This window comes from Eutrema salsugineum, unplaced genomic scaffold, assembly GCF_000478725.1.
Source record: "Eutrema salsugineum unplaced genomic scaffold, Eutsalg1_0 scaffold_12, whole genome shotgun sequence".
NCBI lineage: Eukaryota > Viridiplantae > Streptophyta > Magnoliopsida > Brassicales > Brassicaceae > Eutrema > Eutrema salsugineum.
The window spans coordinates 439425-466557 of record NW_006256895.1 but is presented as its reverse complement, the minus strand read 5'-3'; the positions used below and the strand labels follow the sequence as shown (position 1 = coordinate 466557).

General features: G+C 35.9%; 4 protein-coding genes across 6 annotated transcripts; 3 read left to right on the top strand and 1 right to left on the bottom strand.

The window, feature by feature from the left end:
• The first annotated feature begins 4356 nt into the window (after positions 1-4356).
• Positions 4357-11188, top strand: LOC18025506 (ABC transporter G family member 32). Its single transcript, XM_006408544.2, has 24 exons — positions 4357-4631; positions 4834-4954; positions 5051-5139; positions 5224-5308; positions 5441-5600; positions 5685-5761; positions 5850-5903; positions 6062-6152; positions 6251-6552; positions 6637-6918; positions 7005-7321; positions 7391-7551; positions 7638-7741; positions 7828-7987; positions 8086-8208; positions 8290-8381; positions 8471-8803; positions 8891-9181; positions 9258-9341; positions 9436-9569; positions 9659-9886; positions 9968-10139; positions 10313-10567; positions 10732-11188. Exons 1-24 carry the CDS (start codon positions 4357-4359, stop codon positions 11002-11004), a joined length of 4263 nt encoding a protein of 1420 aa, XP_006408607.1. The 3' UTR covers positions 11005-11188.
• Positions 11189-17944: 6756 nt separating this feature from the next.
• On the top strand, positions 17945-20953 carry LOC18025505. Of its 2 annotated transcripts, none has more exons than XM_024160215.1 (2): positions 17945-18076; positions 18878-20953. In XM_024160215.1, the coding sequence occupies exon 2, from the start codon at positions 18885-18887 to the stop codon at positions 20826-20828; it is 1944 nt and encodes a 647-aa protein (XP_024015983.1). In that variant the 5' UTR covers positions 17945-18076; positions 18878-18884; the 3' UTR covers positions 20829-20953. The 2 variants fall into 2 exon arrangements, with proteins under 2 accessions (XP_024015983.1, XP_006408606.1); XM_006408543.2 differs by having other exon boundaries at positions 17950-18076; positions 18898-20953.
• On the bottom strand, positions 20882-23778 carry LOC18025504 (4-diphosphocytidyl-2-C-methyl-D-erythritol kinase, chloroplastic). 2 transcript variants are annotated; one of them, XM_024160216.1, is made up of 11 exons: positions 23568-23778; positions 23026-23121; positions 22859-22927; positions 22669-22773; positions 22502-22582; positions 22238-22438; positions 22060-22152; positions 21868-21967; positions 21610-21709; positions 21249-21334; positions 20882-21155 (listed from the first exon to the last, which is right to left on the bottom strand). In XM_024160216.1, the coding sequence occupies exons 1-11, from the start codon at positions 23742-23744 to the stop codon at positions 21046-21048; spliced, it is 1218 nt and encodes a 405-aa protein (XP_024015984.1). In that variant the 5' UTR covers positions 23745-23778; the 3' UTR covers positions 20882-21045. The 2 variants fall into 2 exon arrangements, with proteins under 2 accessions (XP_024015984.1, XP_006408605.1); XM_006408542.2 differs by having other exon boundaries at positions 22526-22582.
• Positions 23779-25416: 1638 nt separating this feature from the next.
• LOC112089262 (protein PFC0760c-like) lies at positions 25417-27015 on the top strand. Its single transcript, XM_024160330.1, has 7 exons — positions 25417-25492; positions 25577-25666; positions 25773-25847; positions 25967-26023; positions 26123-26224; positions 26320-26809; positions 26955-27015. Exons 1-7 carry the CDS (start codon positions 25417-25419, stop codon positions 27013-27015), a joined length of 951 nt encoding a protein of 316 aa, XP_024016098.1.
• The last annotated feature ends 118 nt before the right edge of the window (positions 27016-27133 follow it).

The window sequence follows — 27133 nt, the reverse complement described above, 5'->3', positions numbered from 1 at the left end:
ACTCCTTAGTAAGATCCGCTTCAACGAACACCTTCGCTTCGTCAAAGCTTTTACAGATAATTGTATCCGGATGAAGCCGTGTTGGTTTACCCACTGCACTAGCCAAAAAACTCAACCCTCTGTCATGAAACATTTTATATGGAACATTCTTAAGAGTGATCCACAATGGCATAGTCGTGATTGCTGGCTGAGCCTCCTCTACAACCGGAGACCATTTAGACACGACCATGGGAACATTTGCAATGTTCCACATACCCCATCGGATGACCCTGTTACGCACTGCTTCATCCCTGATCTTAAACTTCATCGTTTTTTCGTCCACCACAAAAACCTCGACCTTCGTATTCTTATTCCCCACTGGCCAAATCTTGTTAACAATCACATGGACTTTCGCAACATGTGGAGTAGAAGATAAGAATTTCCCTATTAGAATCTCGTCCCACAAAAGGGTCGAGCCTTCCAAGATGTCATCAGGTATTTCCACTGAGGGAGAACCTTCAACCATCGAAACTGCTAGATCGTACTTCATCAACCCCACTTTATTCTGAACAATAGACGAATATAGAGCTTTCGAAGCCGGATTTGAAATCACTGGAGCAGGAGACTTCAAACCCTTTGAAACCTTAGAACCATCAACTCCTGATCCTTCTCCATCACTACCCAGCTGCTGATCAATTTGAGTCGGAGACTCACGAGGAATCACCGGAGGTGGAGGCAGAGAGCCCCCGGAAGCCGCCATACTTGCGGCCGAATAAAGTCTCGCGAAAACCCTAGTCGCCTTTGAGATCGCCTTGCCACGTCACCAGAGCAAAAATTTACTTCAACTTGACCTGACCGAAGCCTAAAAATACCTTATTCAATCCACAATACAGTTTACCAAAAGGTATTACCGGATAATGAGAAGTGAAATAGTTCCAGGCACATTAATAGGGGCTATGGTAACGAATCACCAACCAAAGAAAAAAACACAATTCAATAGGATGTGGAAAAGAAAAAAAAAAGCACCAAATGTGCCTTATAGTTATTGGCTTCATCGCTTGAATAGAAACTTGAATATGCAGAAGCATCTTGAATCTTCAAGCCAGCAAGACTTAGAAAGGATCCTCGCCATTGTTTTTTTTTTTCTGACTCAGATTTGATGATTCAAATCAGAACAACCTCGATTTAATAAGAATAAATTTTTATCCGAAAAACTATTTTTTACCGTTATTCTAAATAAGTTGAGGCCGGAGTAATTGTGGTTTGCAACGCGTAACCCAATAGAACAAATGATTATCCATAAATGATTTAAGTCGAAAATAACCATTGCCACCTTCCACTTCTAAAGCTGTCAATTACAAATCTGTTGTGTGATCTTCTTCTTTGAAATTGCTCAACTGAACCAAAGCTTCTTGAATTCAGATACATTGAAAAACTACGAAAAACGATCCAAAAAAAAAATTCTAGATCTAAAATGAATAATAGAAAACCAAGCAAGAAAAAAATAGAAAAAAATGTCGACGCCGAAGCTATAGAAGCTTCTAGCCATCAGCCGAGATTCACATAGAAAAAAACCTTCTCTTTCTCTCTCGGCTGATCAAGTCATTGTGTTTTTTGTTTTTTTTTCTATGATCTTCTAGCTAACAGCTAATTAAGAGTAAATAGTTGGAGTAAGAATTATATGATATCTAAAAGGAACAATGGGAAATATGAAGTTACATTTTAATTTTATATTTCAAAAAGATATATTTTGAGTTACATTTCGTTTGATAGGTGATGCTCTATAAATTGCATTTTACAAACGATTCAATCATAGCTTTGAACAACATGTTTTTAAAAAAAAAATTGAATGATTTTATTAATTGGTCAAACTACAATAACTGTAATTTGAAATTAAAAGACATAAGTGAAAAAATATGCAACATGGCAGGGTTGATTATTTTCTATTGAGTAAACTGCAGTTTGCTAAGTTGTTATTAAAGAATGACAAAAGGATATATCAACAAAAGAAACTGATGGGGTTATTACATTGACATAATGGGGAGGGAGAGACTGATCTGATCGCGGGATATGTGCGCATTTCTTTTCAAGTTTAGAACAAACCTGAGGATTATCATAGGGCCAGACACACAATTAAGAAACTTGTGAAAGAAGGGTTCAGATGCACGTCTCAATCTGGTTGAATTACCTATTCGAAGTTTCAGTTTCTGGCTTTGTTTCAGTCTGCTTTATTAGTTGGAACAAAAGTAAGTACCGAAATATCAATTTCCTAAAATTAAAGCAATTACAGACGCCTTAAATCACAGGTTTGAACGAATCTTTGGTACTAACAGGATTGATTGATGGACTTGTATTTATTCCCCTCTGACTGTAAACTCATTCGGCGTGCTCTTTAGCTTAACTCTGTCTATACATTTCTCTGACATTTTTTTTTCATTTGTTTATTGGATTTGTTTTTCTAGGCTGGAATTTTTACTCTCTCACATACATATATATATAGTACATATATTTACACACATATAGAAATACCAGGACATATATGGATTAACTTCCAAAATCTATTTAATGTAATAATTGAAAATTTCTAATCCTATCACATAAATGAAGAACCAGACCCAAAAAAATACTCATGGAGGATTCCAGTTCATTTCGACATATTTAATTTCAAGTCACTCTGAACAAGTGTTTGAAATGTTCACGAAAAAAGCATTGCATTAATTGATTGATAACAATAGAAGTAAAAAACCGTTGAAGGGAAAGTAGAATGTTGCTAGAATCAAATTAATTTAATCAAATATAGTTAGCTCTAGTTATTATACATATAGTATACCCTAATCTGACGGTCCATTATATACCATGTCCCTACACATGTCCCTATATAAAACAACCAGTAATGTAGGTATTTATTAGTTGAGAAAAAGAGTGTTCCCTTTTTTCGTTTTCTGAAAAAAACCACCAAATAACGTTTTTTTCATATTTATCTTCAACTCATAATAAATACATTACATATCCACAAAATACGTATTTATATTTTTTTTATAGCTATAATTTATCTGGGTTTAGCTATAAAGAAAATATAAATATGTATTTGTTTTCACTTATGTCTTTCAATTTAGAATAATTTGTTTAGATATAATTTGTTTTTTAATTTTTTTTTAAAAATTATTATGACCACGATCATAAAAACATAATTCTAACTCAGTCATACTATTAATAAAACAAATGACTATTATTATAAAAAATTATTTCTAACTTGCTTATTCTATTGACCTGAAAAAAGCTGTGGTTATAAAACTATAATTCTAACTCGTCTGTTCATATTACCTTATAATATAAATATCTACTAATTTTGAAATAATTTTTATGTTAATATCTTGTATGTTTTGATAGCATAACTTGCATAAGATCACAATTATATAAAAAGATTTAATCTGTTTCATCAAATTACCATATAATATTAATATTTATCAGCTTTAATATGTGTAATTTTAATTTGATTGAATATGATTACAAAATTATATGTGTTATTCTGAAAGTATTATTTAAATTTTAAATATTAAATTAAATCTAACATATATTTTAAATAATCTAAAATAATTTAAATTAACTATCTAGTTTCTGAATTAAATTTAATTAGAAAACAATAAATATTTCGAATTTTAAATTAAATATAACCTATATTTTAAAAAAATTTGAGTTATATAGATTAATATATAATTTTTAGAATTAAATATATATATAATATATATTTTTAAATAATATTATAATAAAATAGGATAATTTTAAACTGTTTTTAAATATTTTTTAAACAAAATTTAGGAGTGTTTAAAAGCAAAAATTAAAAGTGCTTTTGTTTTATTAGAATAAATATAACTTTCTTTTTTTAAAAAATACTTTTATGGTCATATAAATTAGAATTTCTAAATTTTAAATAAAGATAACTTTGATTTAAGTATACTTTTATCATATTTTAAAAATATTAACGACAGTGACAACGGCTAATATTATGGATTAAATACAAATTTGCCTAGATTGATCTACATTTTATTGCAAATTAAAGATTCATTTACAAAATTGTTTTTAAAAAAATATTTTTTTTATCCAACAACTAAAATAAAATTATTTGTTTTTTCCCGCTTAGTATTAATGAGCCTCTCTTCTCCTCAACTGTTATTTCACTTTAACGTACAGATGAGAGAGAGACACGCAGCCATAAAATTCCAGAGAGAGAGAAATTAGCATTAATGGTGGCTTCACCTACCAGTTATCTTAGTGGAGAGAGATTAATCTGACAGAAGAGAGAGAGTGAGACCAAACTAAACCTCATCTTCCTCCTCCTCTTCAATTTCTCAACTCTCGCTCTCTGATTCGCCGTCGATGTGGAATTCGACGGAGAACGCGTTCTCGCGTTCGACGTCGTTTAAAGACGAAGCCGAAGACGAAGAAGAGCTTCGATGGGTGGCGTTGCAGCGTTTACCGACTTATTCGCGGATCCGTCGCGGCATTTTCAGGGATATGGTCGGTGAGCATAAAGAGATTAGAATCGGTAACTTAGAAGCTAGCGAGCAGCGTCTTCTACTTGACCGGCTCGTTAATTCCGTCGACCATGATCCTGAACAGTTCTTCGCTCGCGTCAGGAAGAGATTTGACGCGTAATTTCCTTCTAATTATCTAATTGCTGGAACTCAATTTTGAATTTTCCGGCAAGTTTTCCGGTGAATGGCTTCACTGGAGTAAACTGATTATTGATGCGTTGGAAACTTCGCAATGTGATATAATCAAAAGTTTTAATGGGTCTTAACCACAATTTTGCAATTGAGTAATATATTTTTGTTTTTGGTTGAATTTATGCAGAGTGGATTTGAAATTTCCAAAGATTGAAGTTCGGTTTCAGGATTTGATGGTGGAATCATTCGTTCATGTTGGAAGCAGAGCATTACCAACAATTCCCAATTTCATCATTAACATGGCAGAAGTTAGTAATTCCTCATTTTGATTTTTCAATTTTAATTTCAGTTTTGAGGAAATCTTGTGTGATTTGTAATGAATGAGATAAGTTTTGTCTTTACAGGCCTTTTTAAGGAATATCCGTCTTTATGGTGCGAAAAGAAGCAAATTAACCATCTTAGACAATGTTAGCGGAATCATTAGACCTTCGAGGTATTTATAATTACATCTTCATTGGAAGTTTTCTGTTTTTTTTTATTACTCTTTTTGTCTAATTCTTCGTGCATTGATTTGCAGATTAACACTTCTACTTGGTCCTCCGAGTTCCGGGAAGACAACACTACTCTTAGCTTTAGCTGGACGCCTTGGAAATAATCTTCAGGTAAACCAAACGATGACCTGAATTAGAGCTAGAGAAAGATGCCTTTAACTCTCTTAGATACTTGTCACTATGCTTCTTGGGTTTTAAATTCGTTTCCTGCCTATTTCGTATACGCTTTGGCTCGCCCCGAAGACATCCGGGAAGATAACATACAATGGCTACAATCTCAAAGAGATAATCGCTCCAAGGACGTCAGCATATGTCAGCCAACAGGATTGGCATGTGGCAGAGATGACAGTGAGGCAGACTCTCGAGTTTGCTGGTCGTTGTCAAGGTGTTGGATTCAAATATGGTAAGTAGTAATAACCAGAGAGTGTGTGTCACTGTGCATTATGTTCTTAGTTTGACGTTGACATAAAACAAACTGAAAAAACAGATATGCTTTTGGAGCTAGCAAGAAGGGAAAAGCTTGCAGGAATTGTACCTGATGAAGATCTTGATATATTTATGAAGGTACTAGTGCTTTAGTCAAAATTCTAGTCCATTTGTTTTCTAGACTCAATCATTCTCTTGATTTAAACCAGTTTTTTCAACCCTCCAGTCTTTAGCTCTCGGTGGACAGGAGACAAGCCTTGTGGTGGAGTATATTATGAAGGTATCCTCCATAGCCTTATATGCTTTGAAATTTGGTTGTAATGCTTACTCGTCAGAAACTATAGGCAAAGGTTCAGAGTAATTATATAAAATTATACAAGGTTAATGTTAAGCCTGTTTCTTCAAACTCTTTCTAAACTTATCATACATCCAACAAAGATTTTAGGATTGGACACATGCTCAGACACATTGGTAGGAGATGAGATGATTAAAGGAATCTCAGGAGGGCAGAAGAAACGGCTCACAACAGGTGTGTGTGTGTGTGTGTGTGTGTGTGTGTGTTCATTCTTCAATTTGTTCATATAAGTAGATAAATAGATACACTGAACCATTGTTATGGATTCACAGGGGAACTGTTAGTTGGTCCTGCAAGGGTTCTTTTCATGGATGAAATATCGAATGGTTTAGATAGTTCAACGACTCATCAGATTATCATGTATATGAGGCATTCTACTCATGCGCTCGAAGGAACCACCGTCATTTCCTTACTCCAGCCTTCTCCCGAGACTTACGAGTTATTCGATGATGTTATCCTTATGTCCGAGGGACAGATTATTTACCAGGGCCCTCGTGATGAGGTTCTTGAATTCTTTTCATCGTTGGGATTTAGCTGCCCCGAGAGGAAAAATGTGGCAGATTTCTTGCAAGAGGTAAGGTTTAAAGAACTTGAAGTAGAGATTTTAAATTCTTAACCCTTGTTTTTGAAAACTCTAACTGAGTTTCTCTGTTAATAGGTCACTTCCAAGAAGGACCAGCAGCAATACTGGTCAGTCCCTTTTCGGCCTTATCGCTATGTACCACCTGGAAAGTTTGCTGAAGCATTTCGTTCATTTCCGACTGGTAAGAAGCTGGGAAAGAAACTTGACGTTCCATTTGATAAACGGTTCAATCATTCAGCCGCTTTATCGACATCACAATACGGTGTTAAGAGGAGTGAACTACTCAAGATCAACTTTTCCTGGCAGAAGCAACTGATGAAGCAGAATGCATTTATTTATGTGTTTAAGTTTGTTCAGGTTTGACTCCGGAATCATTTGTCTTTCAGTCCCATGTAGTTGATAAACTAAGTACTTTATTTAACTCACTCTCTCCTAATTTGCAGCTTCTTTTGGTTGCCTTGATCACGATGACTGTCTTTTGCCGGACAACAATGCATCACAACACTGTTGATGATGGCAACATATATCTTGGGTCGCTCTACTTCTCCATGGTCATCATTCTCTTTAACGGGTTTACAGAGGTTCCTATGTTAGTAGCCAAGCTTCCGGTTCTTTATAAGCACAGAGACTTGCATTTTTATCCGAGCTGGGCTTATACGTTACCTTCCTGGCTTCTAAGTATCCCTACCTCAATAATAGAGTCTGCCACATGGGTGGCAGTTACATATTACATGATCGGATATGATCCTCAGTTCTCCAGGTACGTTCTTGTACAAAGACTGATTTGATTGTGTAAAAAAAGTTAACAGTGAACTCCTATAATATTCAGGTTTCTTCAGCAGTTCTTGCTGTATTTCCTTCTGCATCAGATGTCCTTGGGTCTTTTCCGCGTGATGGGTTCTTTAGGCCGACATATGATAGTTGCTAATACGTTTGGGTCTTTTGCGATGCTGGTGGTTATGACGCTTGGAGGGTTTATAATTTCCAGAGGTCTGAGTCTTCATACTCTTTCTTGGAGTTCTTGAACTTTCTCCTTTACGACATGAGAATTAATTTTCTCTTGTTTGGTTTCTCAGATAGCATACCTTCCTGGTGGATTTGGGGTTACTGGATTTCTCCTCTGATGTATGCTCAAAACGCCGCTTCTGTGAACGAGTTCCTCGGCCATTCTTGGCAAAAGGTGAGAATGCAGCCTGCTCTTCGATTTAGTTTGCATACAGTCTGAAAGCAAATGTCAATGGTTGTTTTGTTTTTCTGTTTATGAAGAGTGCTGGGAATCACACAAGCGACTCTCTTGGTTTGGCAGTGCTAAAAGAAAGAAGTTTGTTCTCTGGGAACTACTGGTATTGGATCGGTATCGGTGCCTTGCTTGGATACACAATTCTTTTCAATTTGCTCTTTACACTGTTCCTAGCTTACCTCAACCGTAAGCTTCTCATTCTTTTCTCTCTACCTGAAGCATTAACCATCAGCCATTGTGAATCAGTGTAATAATCTTGTCATATTCTTGTAAACTATTCATAGCTTGGGGTAAATTACAAGCTGTGGTATCCAAAGAAGAGTTGGCCGAAAGAGAAAAGAAAAGGAAAGGCGATGAGTTTGTTGTGGAATTAAGAGAGTACCTGCAGCATTCAGGCTCATTACATGGTGAGGGAAACACAAAAAGTTTTCCTTTCTCATCTGTTTACTGAAATGAAAGAAGCTAATGATTATGTTTAATTGGTCCAGGGAAATATTTCAAGAATAGAGGCATGGTTCTCCCGTTTCAACCACTCTCTCTGTCTTTCAGCAATATCAATTACTATGTGGAGGTTCCAGAGGTATGTAAAAGGTTTCTACAAAAATGTTTTTGGTATTTCAGTTTAAATGCATTTTGTATATGTCTAGCTCATGAGACGAAAGTTTTCAGGGACTAAAAGAACAAGGGATACTAGAAGATAAGTTGCAGCTACTTGTGAATATTACTGGAGCTTTTAGACCAGGTGTACTTACAGCTTTGGTGGGAGTTAGTGGTGCCGGTAAAACAACGCTCATGGATGTTTTAGCCGGAAGAAAAACCGGTGGGACAATCGAAGGCGATGTGTACATATCTGGTTTTCCCAAAAGGCAGGAAACGTTTGCAAGAATCTCAGGTTATTGTGAGCAGAATGATGTTCATTCTCCATGCCTAACTGTTGTTGAATCTCTACTTTTCTCCGCGTGCCTTCGTTTACCATCAGACATCGACTCAGAGACACAAAGGGTAACAAATTTTCCATCATCTTTCGATCATTGTTTCATATGCTTGTCTCTGATTATACTGACATCTCTAAACTGTTAAATTCTTGAGGCGTTTGTCCATGAGGTGATGGAGCTAGTGGAGCTGACTTCCTTGAGCGGTGCTTTGGTGGGTCTACCTGGAGTTGATGGCTTATCAACTGAACAGAGGAAAAGGTTAACAATTGCCGTCGAGCTAGTTGCAAACCCTTCTATAGTATTCATGGATGAGCCAACTTCAGGATTGGATGCAAGGGCTGCTGCCATTGTGATGAGGACTGTAAGAAATATTGTTAACACTGGACGAACAATCGTCTGCACGATACATCAGCCTAGCATTGATATTTTTGAATCATTCGACGAGGTTGGTTTCTTAAAACAATTGATTTGGATAATTCAAACATTGTGCAGAATTGCATTATATTACCTTGTTTATGCAGCTTTTGTTCATGAAACGTGGTGGAGAGCTCATATATGCTGGTCCACTTGGCCAGAAGTCTTGTGAGCTTATCAAGTATTTCGAGGTAGCCTTAGTTCTTTGTTTCTTGATCCATAAACGAAACTTGGTTCAAGTTCTTGCCATGTTTTTGAACTAATTTTATTTCTGTCTTTCCTCAGTCTATTGAAGGTGTGCAAAAGATCAAACCTGGTCATAATCCGGCAGCATGGATGCTTGACGTCACCTCTTCGACTGAGGAACACCGGCTTGGTGTTGATTTTGCTGAAATTTACAAGAACTCAAATCTTTGTCGGTATGTGACTTTCTTCCATTCAGTCAGAATTCAAATTAGCTTTTCAGAGGTTTTGGTTTACCTTATTTTCCGTCTCTTTTCAAATGCAGACGCAACAAGGAGCTGATCGAAGGCCTCAGCAAGCCAAGTAATGTTTCTAAAGAACTCGAGTTTCCAACGAGATACTCTCAGTCGCTCTATAGTCAGTTTGTTGCTTGCCTGTGGAAACAAAACCTGTCATATTGGAGAAACCCTCAATACACCGCAGTTCGCTTCTTCTACACCATTGTTATCTCTCTAATGCTTGGAACAATATGTTGGAAATTCGGCGCCAAAAGGTATTACTACCTTTAGTTCAATGATTGTGCCTGTAGAAGTTTGGCACATTGTTAACCATTCAAACATTTCTTCATGTATAGAGACACCCAACAACAGTTATTCAATGCTATGGGATCTATGTACGCCGCGGTTCTCTTCATTGGCATCACAAACGCAACCGCTGCGCAGCCCGTTGTTTCCATTGAAAGATTTGTTTCATACCGCGAGCGAGCAGCGGGAATGTACTCGGCACTTCCCTTTGCATTTGCACAGGTCACAGTCACACACACATCAGTTTTTTTTTGTTCCTTTCTTTCTATTGGACACAACTTGGTACGCAAGATACACATCTTGCTACATAAGTTATCCATCTCCAATACTTTCTTTCTATTCCGTTGTGTTTTCGAAAAATTTGATAAAGACAACAAGATTGGTGAATTCTGCAGGTCTTTATAGAGTTTCCATACGTGCTAGCACAGTCCACTATATACAGCAGCATATTCTACGCAATGGCCTCGTTTGAATGGTCGGCGGTGAAGTTCTTGTGGTACTTATTCTTCATGTACTTTTCGATAATGTACTTCACCTTCTACGGAATGATGACAACAGCAATCACTCCAAACCACAACGTTGCCTCAATTATAGCTGCCCCTTTCTACATGTTGTGGAACCTCTTCAGCGGTTTCATGATCCCATACAAGGTAAAGTGACTCAGACTCTTTAACTGATTGATCATTGAAAAATATGGTATAATTTAAACTTTTTATTCAGCATTATCATTTGGTTCACATACCTAGGTAAGATTAGATAATTTTTATCTAGATATACTTTTTTCTTTACTTCGTCTTTGGATTGATTTGGACAGAGGATTCCTTTGTGGTGGAGATGGTACTACTGGGCAAACCCTGTAGCATGGACACTGTATGGTTTATTGGTGTCTCAGTATGGTGATGATGAGAAAGAAGTGACGCTATCAGACGGTGTTCATCAAGTGATGGTGAAACAACTTCTTGAGGATGTGATGGGATACAAACATGACTTCTTGGGTGTCTCTGCTATTATGGTCGTCGCCTTTTGCGTCTTCTTCTCCCTCGTCTTTGCTTTCGCCATCAAAGCCTTCAATTTCCAAAGAAGATGATTGGTGACCAAGTATCAACCACAACTCTCTCATTTATAATCTATACATATACAACAACAAAACCAGCATATTTATTTATTTGTATATTAGAATTTTTATACCCAAAAATGTACGGTATTGCATATCTTTATTCCACTCTTACAAGTTCCAAGTATGGAACAATATGAGCTTGTGTTGTATTTTATACATCGTCTAATCCTCTTTTTATTAATAAATGTGTGATGGGTTGTAGTTACGAATTAAGAATTGGAACTCTTTATTGAATATGTAGAATCGAATACAAAATATAAACTCTAATTGTTTGACTCAAATCTACATTCTCATGGCAAATGTAAACTGAATCAAAGATCTCATGACGATCACGAATAGTCTAATTGATATGATCCTCCCAAGAATCAAACACTAGAAGTTGGCAAATAGATAGGTTTTGATTCAAAGAAGTCAGAAAACCTTTAAGAACAAAAGAAATGGATCTAATAGTCACACATGAAATCCAGAAAGCTACTGATATTCTAGTGACTCTTAGGATATGATACACCTAGACAAGCCAAGTTTTGGTTGCTGGATATTACATACCAACAAACACCTTTGAGTGAATCATGTTCAAAGAAGAAGAAGTTTGATAAAAGATCTTTTGATTCATTATTTATCTGATCTTACATAAGTTGATATAGAAATGAAATGAGTAGAAAACTAACCAATCTCGGAATGAATAGCTTAGACTAAAATAAAGAAAAACATTAACTAAAGGTTGAGTTGACTCTTGATCTTTTTGAACAACCCATGAGCTTCTTGTCCCTTTGACTCCTTGGTCGAATTCTGATGATAAGAAAAGAGATGGGCTGAGTTATTCCTTCACCTTAGGCTTAGTAAAAAGTCCTCCTGCCAACATAAGTTTTCAAGTTTCCAATCCAATTGGGCCCATAACTCTTCATGTATAGAACATGTTGACCCATTTTGGTAAATGAGGAGTATCTTTGAGATCCGATGTCCATTACTTCTGATTTTGAGAGCTTGTTGGAACCAGAAGAGATCTCTTAACATTCTCCATGTGGTCTCATGTCGAGATCGTTTCGTAGTTGGGCTGTGTAGCACGATCTTCGGCTTAGATGCGTAACTGGACTTGGAACATATCCACCGATTTGTAAAATCCATATCTTCCAATTCTGAACTGGTTTTGATGTGAATTTCATTCTCTCTACTTCTTTGATTAATGAATATTCCAGAACAATTTGTTACATAGATTGATTCCTCTCAGAATCCTCCAATGAACACGTGTAGCTCCAAATCGAGTAAGCTCGAGTTCTTCTTATTTGAAAACTGAATAACTTCTTCATCTGAACTCGGATTGGACTGATTTCACTTTTTGGCATGCTCTAGATGAGGTGCGAATGTAATAGAAGTGGTCTATGGGCTGGACCAGTTGAGCTTGGATCCCATTTGTGCTGAACTAGGAACATAGGTCTTCTTGGGTGTTTGCGAATGCAATAGAAGTGGTCTATGGGCTGGATCAGTCATCGATGACTCCTTATTGTTGATTCTGAGGCATAGTTGCACCGGTTTTAGTGTGATCTCCTAGTTTGCCTTTTGTTCCTTCAAAATCCAAAACCCACTCTCTTTTGCTTGTCCTGTAGTAGAGCATTGGCTTCTCTATACTTGGTTTCATAAGCTCGGTCAGCAATTTCTGAACTTTGTTCTCTGGTCTGGAAAATGCTGAATCTCCAAAATTAAAATCCACTTCTTCCAGCAATTTAAAATCTAGAGTATATGAATCAGGTGTAGACAATAAGAAATACCTCTCTGAGAGTGCATCAGCTGAATTATTTGTGCTCTCCATAATTTGCTTTGTGGCTTCTAGTCTCTGAATCAAGTTTCAACTGATTTTGGTAGATCTCTTTTTCTTCATGCTCCCCGGCTTTAGCTTTTTCACTTAGTGAACTTGTTTCCAATAGATCGCCCTTAGCCAATAACTCACCATGTTCCTCTAAAGATGGAATTTAACTAAAAATTAAAGCAATTGGAATAAACCCTTCAATCATTTCATAATTGTGAGTTTTTACTAATAAAATTAGAGACTTTAAAAATATTTTTGTCGTTTAAAGATACCGTAAAAATTAGATAGCATATAAAATTAGGGCAGTACACAAACTTGATTGAATGTAGCTTAGTAAAAGAATCTATAAATATTTTAAAATGTGTATCTTGTAAAATAACTAAAATCAAAGTATTTAATCATTCTTTTGAAAGTGGTTTAATTCCAACTTGAACTAAACCAATATGTATATATTTAAAATTGTATTCTCTATGTCTTTTTAAAGCATTTTCAGAAAAAAAAAAATTGTTTCAAAATGTTTTGTAAGTTTTTTTTTATCTTGTTCTTCAGTTTTGATTGAGAAATTTGTTCTTGAAAATTTTGAATTTTGAAATTTGATAGATCTGGTGTTTATGAAGTTTTGAAAGTTCTCAATTATCTACTGAACCTTGAAAGTAATCTATGGTTTTCTAATGACTAGTTGTTGATACTGAGTATCACACAAAGAATTTAGAGATTTTATTAAAGTTATAGCTGAACTCAATATGAGCTGCCTACGTACCCAAAAGAGGGATCAAGCCATTCGTAGTTCATATTATAGAAAGAATAAGAAAAAAGATGTGTTCTAGGTCTTCTGGTTTCTGAGTGATGAATGAATCCTTGAATGAACGAGGAGCTCTTTATTTATAGAGGTTGAAGTCGGTCGATTTTCCTTTTCCTTCTTGACTTGATAATGCAGATTTTCTTATTTCCCGAAGTAGATAAAAATAACTTTCTTTTTTTCTCGGGGAATTATCTTTTAGGAATATTTCTCTTTTCCAGATAAGATTAGGAAATATTCCGCGAAGTCCGGATATAAAAACTGACATTGTAAATCAGTTAACAGGTCGAATGTTTTTCAGGTATGAACTATCGTAAACCGAGATCAATTGGGCGGATCTCGGTTTATACCGGACTAAACCGGGGGTGCGGAGTATACCACCAACACTAGTGATGACATTTTTTTTAGTCTCTGAGATACTTTTTATCAAACCTAGAAGAAAAGGTGGATCCTGACCTGGTTGATATTGATCTAAAACATGAAATGATTTTTGAGTAGGCTTAAAGAAAAGATTTATGACTCCAATTTTGTGTAGAATTAGGTTTTACACTCAGGAGAATAAAGTTCTTTTTCTTAGGAACTCAAAATGAGTTTAGTTAGAGATCAAACTTAGACCTAAGACACCTGTTCTGAAAATCTTAGTAAGACTACTAAGGATTCAAGTAGTAAGTAGACACTGTAGTAATCGATCTTGACATAAATGCAAAACATGGCGTCGAAATACCAAAAATGCATAGTATGATGTACTACAAAACCAATTTGACCATCTGAATATATATGACCTCTAATTATTTATCTCTTATCCCGAACCAAAGGCATGACTTTGATACCATAATGAAACGTCATACTACACATATTTGGTATGCCAAACAGAATTTACCAGAGGTTGATAGTTAGACTGAAAAAGTACCTTGGATAATCTAAGAGGTCACAAATTCAATGACAATTGGAACATATATAAATCATAAAGACTGGTTCAGGCCTAGGAGGATATACATACTTTGTCTCAGAATTTTCTAGTTATTCACAAAAAAATTATTAGAATTTTATACTTTATCTAAAATAAAATAATTTAGCCAAACTTAAAAAATAAACATCTTTTGCAGTAATGCTAAAGATTCATTTTCTAATAATACAACAAAAATAATTGTATATTTAACATAATGATTTTAACTTTATAAAAACATTTATTCGTTTTAATTGTTGTTTTAATCTAAGTATCGAAAGAAAAAAATAGAACTTAATTAAAAATAATTATAAGAGTAAAAGGTAAATAATTGTATTTATTGATTTGAAAAAAAAAAATAAAGAAACAAAAAATAATTATAGAAAAGAAAGAAAAACTTGAGCCACTATACAAAGCAAAAAGATATAATTACTTAATGGAAAGGTGATAAAAAAATATAATAAAGTTATTTTAGAAAAATGAAAAATGAAAAAAATACATTATGGAATTCAAATTCGGGTTGCCAATAGCAAAAAAAGTTTTGAAACCAAAATAGTTGATGAGTTCTTAAAGATTGTACAATGCTTGCACAAATCATTTATATTATTTAGTCTGTTGTACATGGGTAGATTTTGTGTGTCCAACCTTATATATTACAGGAAAGACAAATATGCTAATGAAGAGTGATATGATGTTAAAAAATATTTGTGCCCAGATTAGTATAAAACATTTCTTTGGTAAAATTGAATTACATAACTACACATTTACTTACAAAAAATTAAAAATCATTCGTCATATTTTGTTTAATGTGGGTTCATTTCTTACCTAAGGTATTATGTCTAGACGTACTCTAGTTTGCCTTTTGGAAGTGTCATTGATGCTTCCATGGTCAAGATTAACTGTACCCAGACCAAAAAATAATGACATCTGTATATCACGTCAGATCACAAACCACACACTGAAAATAGTGAAAAAATTATTTTAATATGGTAGTTTTAGAAAACTGATGAAATTTTCGACAATGGTGTGTGCATGAACGCGGACTATCTATCATATATCCTAGAACTAAGTTTGTAAGGTTTTAGAGCTGTCTAAAGACGATTAATTATAGTTTCGATTTGATTATGTTGTCTATTAATCCATTATGAATGCTATATGCTGTTTCTTATCCATCAACTCTCTCTAAGACTCTCATATATAGTTGGACCAAAAAAAAAAGACTCTCATATATCACTCCCAAGATTATGAAGGGATTGGAACATAAATATAATTAAAACATATATTATGTTATATACAAGATGGTTGATATAATTAATGATAAACGCAAGTATATAGTAGACTGGTAGTCAAGAAAAAAATTTATGCAAGACAAACAATACACAAACAGGGTAGAAAATGATTTCCAATAGAAGCAAATGACTAAAGCTTTTATACATTACAAAGAATTTGAAAAAAATGTACGGGGGAAAATACCACCTCTTTGGCTTATGTAGATCTGCCACTGGTAGTGACATGAAATACTAGCTAGAGATATAAATCACAACATTCTTTATTTAGCTGATGAGCCCAAATACAAAAGCCTCATTTATGTTCCCAATTATGCATTAAAGATATTAAAGCTGCTAAAATAGTTTCGCGTATAGATTCTATTTTTTTTAATAATATGATATTATATATTAAACCGGATTACAAATTCAACCAAATCAAAGAACCCGATAGGTCTGGTTCAGAAAGCTAAACCAAAATACAAAAAGAATTGAAGAAAACGAGCTTAAACTAGGATTTGACCTTGACAGGTACAGAGAGTCCTAGCGCCGCGAGAGAGCAGATGCAACCTCGGTTACCCGCCGCCGTGAAGGAGACTCCGCCAGAACATGACCTCAAGACAGACAATAGATCAGAAAACCTTCATTGCTGAGAAGACACTCGAAGCCCGAATCGGAACAGGACCTCCGATAGAGACAAAGAGGAAGCCGGAGCTACCGTCGACATCTCAAACCCTCAACAAAGACAAAGACACTGCACAACTCACCGGAACACAGATGATAAGAAAGGCAAGGGAAAAAGGGCTGTTGTTAGGAGGCTTACCAAGAAAATTCTGCTGCTTTGCTTCACCGCTGTCCCTAAGTGGATCCACATCCGCAAGCAGCCACATCCGACAGATACCACACGCAAACTCTGACCCAAGGCTTTGGCTTTGCCACACCAATGCGCCAAGTCGATCCACCACCGCAAGCGTCTTAAGAGGTACTTTTCTGGAACACGTCCTCAATACCCATATTGGAAACCCAAGAAACTGCCTCGGGGAACAGCCAAGCACCACATCCAAGCTTTCATCGCCTCCAACTCACACCAGAGAAGCTTCTCACCATGGATGAAGCACCATCGGTTGACCAAAAAGGGGTAGATTTCTCGCGGCGCCGGAATCGCCCACATCCTTTATTTGTTGCAGGTCGAGGACTCCTTCCCTGAATTCATTTTCCACTGTCTGAAGATAACGTGAAAAATTTACAATTTATGAGTTTGGAAAACCCGTTGAAGTCTGAGAATGGTAATTCGAGTAATGAAGAGTTTTCTCAATCGTAGGTGGAAAAGCCAACCAGAAGAAAGAAAAAATTTAGCAAACTGACCATGATGAAACTTGGGTGAAACTAAATGGAGATCCGAACCTGTTGAAAAATTAGCAGATGAGTTATGGTTAGGGGTGAAATGCCACTCTAACCCATAGCTAGCTGGTTCTCCTCGAAATGCATTGAGGTGCAGCAGTTGACTAGATATCTGAGGCGTGAATGCAAGATGCCAGCGGAATGATCGCCCGGATAGAGGCTAGGGAGGAGGAACCCCTTCCCAAGTTAGTTCTAGGGAGAACTAGAAAAAAATTTGAGTCGCCGCACATGACTTCACGCGCCCAACCCTTCGATGAAAGTTCCCTAACTAATTTGTTGACGACCGATCAGTGTTTAGTTGCTGGCTAGATGCGCAATCTCCATCTTGGCTAAATACTTCATTCAACATACTTGGGTTGTAAGTGTCTATGTATTTTTTTTTCATTGGTTCTTTGATTGCAAGTCTACAATCAGTTCGGATATTTATGTCGATTCCAGTTTGGTTCGGTGGAACGGGTATTTATATCGATTCCGGTTTGGGTCGGTGCCTTTCTATTCGGTTCCGGTAATTTTCATATACCGACTAGTACTATGTATGAGTTTTTGAGAAGTTGGTTAATAAAAGACTAGTCGAGGAAAAAACAACACACGTAAAAAGTGATACAAAGAAGTCAAGAGTGACATTCGTTACATATCTCCATTGGCTTAAACATATATATTGACAAAAACATCTTTTCCCATTTCTCATTTCCCATTTCTCCCCTCGTTTTCTCTCCCAACAACAAAACCCTAAAAATCATCTCTTTTTCGCAGATTCAGTTTCGGACCTCGAGCAACGAACGCTTTGATTCACCCATCGATCATCAATTATCTTCTTCTCCCAACAGGTCCTTCCTCTTCTCTCTGTGTTCTTCGATTATCGATGCAAAGTCATGTTAATCCTTGGACTCTCGATTCCTCCTCGCTTTTCGTGATTTTGCTTTCATTTATACAGAATTTTGTATTCCTCACGGATATATCATGAATTGCCTTCCTCAAGTCACCTTCTCCGTGTCTTGAACCATCAAAACCTTCGGGTCAATTAGTTGTTTCCCAGTTTTTGCTTGCCCCTAATTCACGTTCTTAGCTTTTTTACGTAATTGGCTTTTCGAATGTTCATCCCTTTACCTTGTTTCACTGATAAATAAATAAATAAAAACTGAGTTGAATTGGTTCTCTTTTTTCTTGTTTGATTGAATTTTTTTTTTTTGGTGTGTTATCAATCTGATCTTGTAAACGCCTGAAAAAGCTAATTTTTTTTATCTTGTATTTGTTCTCGTCAAGAGTATGCGAATATTAGTTAATAGATGAGCCTGACTGGTCATCTCTCATTCTTAATTTGCCAATTTCTCTCTGAGAAAAGTATAAATTCGTAAAATTTATCCCAAAATCATCATTTTATATCGTTACGGCATATTTTGTTATATTCAAGTTAACTTTCTGCACATTTTCTTGCAAAATCTCTTCTATGATTTTTTATATCTTTCGTTCATAATATTTCCATTTTATATGGTTCCGGCTTATTTTGTTGTAACATGTTAGTTGAATCATAGGGGGCGTGTTGTGTGTTGTAGTCTTAATAGAAGTAGTCTCATGTTACCTTTGCGAGTATCACATTAACTATTTGCTCATTTCTTGATGTTTTTTAGGGTTGTTATGTTTTTTGCAGAGATGTCTCCAGCAACAAAATCAAAGTCAAAGGATAAAAAAACGGGTAAAGAAGCTCAAAAGGCATCACCAAAGCCTGCACTGTCGATTAATGGTAATAGCAGCATGGCAGCTAGTGCCTATAACCCGGTTCTAGGAACATTTCAAGTTCTTGATTCGTTCTCGGTAGCTTCTGCCTCACCGCTACAGTATGGTCGTTTCCGAAGTATAGATGAGGCAGATGTAAACGGGGTCGAGTCCGATTCCGTTTCGAACAATGGTAGTTGCTCTGGCGAGTCGGAAGATCACAAGGAGAAAACAACTAATCTGCCCCTCAGGCAGGAGGTGATACCAGGTTCGAGTGCAGACAATGACAAGCGGGAAAAAGTTCGCCAGAAGAACGAGAGAAAACATCAACGCCAGAAGGAGAGGCGGGCTCAGGAGTTGTATGAGAAGTGTAGCACATATCTCATGTCGAGAAAGCTCGAAGCCCTTACACAGCAGCTTGTGGTAATGGGAATATCACAAGAGCATGCGACGACGGCGTTGATGATGAACGAGGGAAAGGTAGAGGAATCTGTTCATTGGTTGTTTGACAGGGGCGAGGAAGAAATCGAGAAGCAAAGCATTCAGAGTCCTGGGAATTTGAAAATAGACATAACAGAAGAACTAGCTAGGATTACAAAAATGGAGCAACAACTTAAGTGTACAAGGCAGGAAATAGAGCGTGCGGTTGTTCAAGCAGAGGGTGATTTGGACAGAGCAGAAGAAGTCATGAAAGGCACAAAGTCTGAAGAATTGTCTTTGCCAGTGAAACAAGACGAGTCTGGAAATCATGTTACAGCCAGTAATGGTAAACTTATAGTAGGGATAAGTTATCAGAATTCGGATGCAAAAAGGTCAGAAACACAGCCTGCTCCGTTACCAGCTTTACAGCCAACAAGAGACGACAAGAACTTTAACTATACAAAATCACCCCCCACAGCAGAACCCGTAAGTAAAATGATTCAGCCTATGAAGCGACCCCAGCCGAAATTGGATTGGCCAAAACCACAACAATCTGCTGTTTCTTTGGTTGATAAAAGGTGGACAAATACAGGAAATGTTCCTTCTGCTTCTTACTCTTTGCCATCATCACCGTCACCTCAGCCTTCTGTGAGGGTCGAAGCTCGCTATATAGCTAGTGGAAATGAGTTTAAGAACCCTCAGCAGCAGCCAGCAATTAGGGAGCCAGTAGTATCGATGAGGCAGCGCCCACAAGTTGTAAGCACGAATCCTGTTCCAACTTCAAGCATGAGTGCACCCCCTACCAGTTGGCTCCCTGCAGCAACCATAGAGATCATGAAGTCAAATGGGTTCATACAAACACACAACATCCCTAGCGCGAGAAGCCCGAGTCCAAACAATCTGAATCCAAATCAGATCTACCAACAACTTCAATATCAAAACCAGAATCGATTCAGTAGCAATAACCACCCAGTGGATCCACATGGTGGTATCACTCGAGGGAATGGCAACTTATGGACCAGGAACAACAACACTGCATCATCTCCATCCATATCTGCTGCGTCGTCGTTGGGACTGTTCTCGACTGTTGGTTCAACAGGAACATCAGGTGCATCATCACCAATAGATTGGAGCTCTGGTGGTTCGGTCGACTACACAAGCATAGACTGGAGTCTAGATCAAGGTTTATCCCAAAATACTAGATTCAATGGGCTCTGGTCAGGGTCAAAGAGCAGCAACCACATGTATGATGCAAACATGAACAGGTATAGTCTAAATGGTTCCATGGGAGGCCGGGTCAATAGCAGCATCGGTGTATCTATGGAGAATGTGGGTGGTGGTGTAGCCGTGGAAACACAAACAGCAACTTCTCAGGATTGGACTTCACCATTTGAAGGAAAAGATATCTTTAGCTTGTCTAGACAATATGCATCTCCTTCTCTGTAAGAGCAGAGGAGTTACATATGGAAAATGGAAGTAATAAAACAAGAAAAAGAAAAAAACACAGAAAAAATGGTTTCATGACTTCTCTGTTTGGTTTATTATTCGTGAATATGTCTTTTCCTCTTTAACTTTGAATTTATGTCAAGAGCATACAAATCAAAATCTCTCAAACAATGAAGTCTCTACCAATACAGAAAAAGACTATTTGGCCTGAAATTTGTTACATCTCATTGGAAATCTCCAGGCGAGAGTCAGAGGATGAGGTTGTAGCAGTTGCAGAAGCAGGCTCTTTGTACCATTCATTATCCTCCCGAGTCATAAAGTTTGCTTCTGCGATGAGTTTACTTCGAATTAGTTCCATACAATGTACAAAACTCATAAGAGCAGAAACCACTACTTGTAAATTACAAGAGAAAAGCATACCAGACAAGAATACATTCTTGTATGCTTCATCGTCATATATAAACTGCGGAGGATCTGGTGAACCGATACCAACAATGGTGCTTCCACTGTTAGAAAAGTTAGCAACGCATGTCAAAGTTAGCACCAGTACAAACCCAAGAATCGCTATTCTAGCAAACAGTACCCAGCACATTATATAAAATCTTTAGCTAGCTGATTAAGATGCGTTTTGTTAAGACATATACAATGGCAGCATCATATTATATTTACTGTAAGTTACTGTATACTCAATTACTAGATGAGCTACTATGCAATGCGTATGATTTCACGAAGTTTCTCAATGCTGTCACAATAGAAAGACATAGTTATAGCAAAGGCATACCTCCCGGACATAAAGACGGCATCATATTCCCCACGACCAGATGCTATTATACGTTGCTTCAAGCGTCTAAGAGATGGAAGAACTTGAAATGCTGGCAGTTCTGGAAATGTCAAAAAGTGACAGATAATGTAAGTCACTGGTCCGTCCGTGTACCAAACTGAATCTTGAAATATAAAGATGTGATTATTTTATAGGGAAAAGAAGGAAGAAATGACAGATATATATATATATATATATATATATAATATAGATCTTTACCCAAATCGTTTACGCAAATGCTTTGAGAAACACCATTGCTGGTGACATTCTCCAGTAAAGTCAAGGGATCAATGTTGCTCGTCTGATCTAGACGAAGACGCTGAAAAATAAAAGTTTTAGCCATGAAAATCCTGAAAAAGCTTCCAGAAGTAAAAAAAAAATATATCCATCATCAGTTTCAGTAAATTATACTTTGTAAACTTCAGCAGTGGAACATGCTTCTCGTGGCTTTATGAGCACCATGGGAAGATCAAGAGGAAAAGGAGAAGGAAGGTCTTGGACAATCTGGATTAGAATTCAGATAAGTATGCTGCATCATGTAAACAACTCTAAACCCCAAAACTAATGGATGCAAGAGAACAAAACATACCTCACCTCTTCCTGTACAATATGCAGCTCCATGTGAGAAGAAAAATGGAATATCTGACCCAATTTCACTTGACCAATCTTGGAGTTCCTTCTCAGTGGCAACACCTCCATTGAACTGATTTGCCGCCCAGAGTGCCGTTGCAGCATTACCACTTCCACCACCGAGTCCAGCCCCTGTAGGCACCTTCTTGTCTAGATGAATCTGTCCAAATAAGAGAGACTTTTAGTTTTGGTAAGAAGATGCAATATAGGCAAATGGCCATACATTGTTGTCTAGTGTTTCTTTTACCCAGAAGAACTTGTTACTACCAGTTTTCTTCCTGTAAAGGTTTAGTGCTTTTATAATCTGCAAAACAAGAAGTTGCAACACAGCCCAGAGAGGATTAGAAATAATGCTTCACCATCCACTAGAACAATGTACATCATTCTTACCAGATTTCTCGCATCGACAGGGACTCCAGCTACGTTGGTAGAGAGACGATCTTTGGATTTCGATGGTGACAACGAGAATTTAATTGTGTCACCTAAGCTAATCACCTAAATCAAACGCGGAAAAGAGACATCAAGACAACAAATGAGAAATAACGAAAGAAAGCTTAAACTTTTTTGAAGAAGAACTTACATGAAACAAAGAGGCTAAATCATGAAAACCATCTTCCCGCTTGCCGGTTATCCTCAAGAAGACATTGATCTGAACAGTATAAAGACAGTGTCTTCAACCTTGCAAGGTAGGTTCAAGAAAGAAGAGAAAATGGTTCAAGAAAGTAGGTTGAAGTAAGTGTCTTTAACCTTGCAAGGTGAGAAGAGCGTAAGCCTTGATAAAGGAGCTTCTTTGTCAACATCATCGCCTATCTTATTAAGCCTCTCGTCAGGATCAAACACTATCTAACATCACCCAGCCACACACATCATCTCAAAAACATTACATTACATTCCTTCAAAGTTTGAAATTGTGAAAAACCAAATTATGAATGTAAAGAATCTCAAAACTTCAGATTTTTTTCCAGAATGTTACATTGTATTCCTTCAAGGTTTTGGAGGCAAAAACAATAGATTCAAAATTTTAAGAACCCAAATACTAAATGAACACGAAGCAGCTACGCAGCATCAAATTCAGATGCTCCCAATTTTATTCAATTTTGAGCCAAAAAATTGAAACAGAACGTTATTCAGCAAAATCTGAGTAAGCGATAAAATAAAGCATCAATCTTTATTATTTATTTTTCAATAGAATAGGAGATGCAAAACAAACACTAAATGTTTCATATTCTGACCTAAATTAATAAAATCCAAATACAGAGGAAGAGAAATGAAATTCGAATATCGTTTACCTCTACTTGCTTTCTGGAAGCTTTAGCGGAAAGACTCAAAAGGGGCCGAAGATGCTTCGTAGTAAATGAAAAAGAAGCAGACGAAGAAGAAGTAGAAGACGAAGAAGTGAGACTGGTTTTGAAAGAAGTACAAGTGAAGTTGAGAGATGAGATAAATGGAGGAGACGCCGTTGCCATAGTTTTTTCTCTCTTTGATCGGATATGCGACCTTTTTTCTCTCTTATGATTTTATTTCGTCGACGTCTTATATCAAGTGTTATTAAAAACCGGACCGAACCGGTGACAGATCGGATTTAACCCTAAACCAGGAGTACAAATGGGTTTTTTTTTTTGGCAAATCAAATATATTGACCTTATAAGAAGTATAAAAAATACATAAATCGTTAACGCAAATCTATTATAGTATTTGCGAAATGATTTGAGTTGTGGTTCAATGCACAACTTTTGATGTCGTTTTGATTAATGAAATTCTTATTTTGATTAATGAAATTCTTATGTTCTGATTGGTCAGCTAATGTTTTATTTTGATTGGTTGATATAAATTAATTATTATTATTTTTTCTGTCGTTTTGGTAGAAGATGTTAAATTACACTTATGCCATTAATGAAAATACTCTATTATGATTGGTCAGTTGATATTCTGCAATTAAAAAGAAAATCTGATTAAAAAGAAATATTTCATAATTAATACACAACAAAACATGGAGTAGAGCACACAGAAAATATATGGCATAATACCATTTTTTGTTGACAATAAAAATATATATATTTAACTGTTGATTGGTTAACAAAAAAATAACACAAACTATAATGGTTAGTGACCCGAATTCTTATTTCATACGTAGCAAATTCGAATCTTATACTAATTTAATTGTATTTTTTTTTCTAAATTTCTCTCTTTTTAAATCATTTTTTTAACCAATCGTGGATCAGATCTAGAGAAAAGTGAGCACAAACTCATGTTTGTGATAATTATAAAGAAATAGTTGATCACATCAATAATGAACAAATAAATAAGGAAACACATAAACCCGGAATCGTTTTCTATATAAATAAATATTTTCTGCCTCCGCTTATATTCATTACTATTTTTTTTTACGTTTTGTTCTAGAGTTTTGGCGATTGGTTACTCTACATGGAAATACAGAAACATTATACATACCTTCCAATATATCATTTACACTGAATGAGATGGTAGCTGTGTTGGTTAGGTGCTTTGTCCGTTCAGCGAAAGCTCACGGGTTTGAGTCATGGAGTTAGATTTTTTTAATTTTTAGATTTTTGTTACAATTCAATGTTTGGAAATAATTTTTATTTGCTAAATATTTTGCAAACGGAAATATGTCATAATTTCTTTTGTTATTATCTAGAATGGAATTTTTACATTTTTTATAGTTAATAACTATAAAATTCATGGGAAGATAATATCGTATATAGAACAAGAATTACCTTTTAGTATTTTTCATAAAAAAATAAACTTAGGTTGTTTACACGTATAAATATGATTGTTTTAAATATTTTGCAAACGGAAATATGTCATAATTTCCTTTGTTATTATCTAGAATGGAATCTTTACATTTTTTATAGTTAAAAACTATTAAATTCATGGGAAGATAATATCGTATATAAAACAAGAATTATCTTTTAGTATTTTTCATAAAAAAATAAACCCTAGGTTGTTTACACGTATAAATATGAGTGTTTTAAAACAATCGTCTCATAATTTACAGTTTAGTTTCTCTGTTAGAGTTCTGTGTTTATTTTGCTAGGGTTTTTATAATAGCATTAACTTTTTGGATCTCTTTAAAAAAGATTTATCATGTTTGTCTATTTGCATGCAAACCTAACCATGTATTCGTCTAAGTACAGCTTTGATCATCCATCGAAAGTCATGATTACTTGGGAAATTTCGTCTACTGCTTCGGGTATATATCTAGCTCTCCTCAAATTAATAATAATATATATGCTCTCTACGTTTTTAATGATTCTAAAATTTTGTTCGTCCATAGGTTTTGATAACCAGGCTTATGCTCGCGAGTTAAGATCTATGTTGAATTCATATCGCCAGGATATGGATCAAAAAGAAATATCTGATTATCGTTACGTAACTCCAGTTTTCGTCGATATCACAAAAAAGGTTGTTGTGCTTTTTTAGGTTATTCATGCAAGTTATAATACTTATTAGTAATTATTTTGTATTTTTAGGTTATCCATGCAAGTTACTTATGGATCTTGCTATCGACGAGTGGACCTTGCGGACATATAATCCTGTAATCGAAGGTTCGTAGTACTGTATATTAATCTTACAATTTTGTACCTTTCGTAGTGTTGTATCTTAATCTTACAATTTTGTATCTTTACTATGTATTAATCTACGAACGTATTCATTTTTTATATAGATCTTGATTCTGCGTATTATATATCTATTCTTGATCAGAAGTTTTTGATCAAAGGAGGTATTTCTGCTCTTCCTGTAATATAATTTTGTTAATGATGTATATTAATTTTTTTTATATGTGTTTATGTTTGTTCTGATGTTCGTTTTGTGCATTTAGGTTCTGATCATGTTAATTCGAGCGATCATGCTCACAAGACCTTTCTTTGGGATTTTGCGAGGAAGGCTTGGATTATAAATAAAGAATCTAATGGTTTCAATGGTTTGTTTTTTGCTTTGAGCACCATTTTTTCCCTTATTTTAATATTTATTTTAAATTCTAACTACGTTGTTTTTTTCATATGTTTATCTATGCAGAAGATAATGAGTCTGATAATACCGAGGTGCTATCTGGCCATGGTACTGATGATGATTATGGTTTTGAGGATTACATGGGGTCTGATGCTGAGTCGCATGATGATACCGATGATATGGACCAAACAGATGAATATGATTCTGAAGATGATTTTATTGACGACGGTGAGTCTTGTGAAGGATCTGATGGTTCAAGTGATAACTCGGAAGGTGATAGTGGTGATGATGAAGATGAAGATGATGACGATGCTGATTCGACTGATGATGATGAGGATGATGATGAAGATGTTATGTTGGATGATGAGACTGAGAGTGACGATGATAGTGAGGATCACCAAAACGTCGAACCGAATGATATACTCATCGAAAGAATATTAGTATATCGGGATACCCAGAATTTGGGTGGTGTACTTATACAGTTTTCTCTTGGTTCAATGTGTTTTGGGAGGGTGGTGTGTCCCGTTAGAGACCTTCCAAAGATGTTGACTATCTTGTAAGTTTACGGACCTGGTGCATATGTTAATTTTTAAATCGTTCTCCCCCTGGAGCTCATATTATCGGATGACAAGTATTTATTATATTATGAGAAAAAATATTATAAAATTGTGTTGATGTCTAATTGACTGTTTTATTCACAGGGTGTTAAAATTCAGGCCACTGTTAGAGATGGTGAGATCGATGTTGCAGCGTCTCGCATAGATGTTGGTAGTTGGATCATTATCAGTCGTTGTTCTGTTATCAAGTGTGAGGATAGTTGTAGACTGATTTCTCATAGATACAAAATATTGTTCATACCATCAACTATCATTGACAAGAC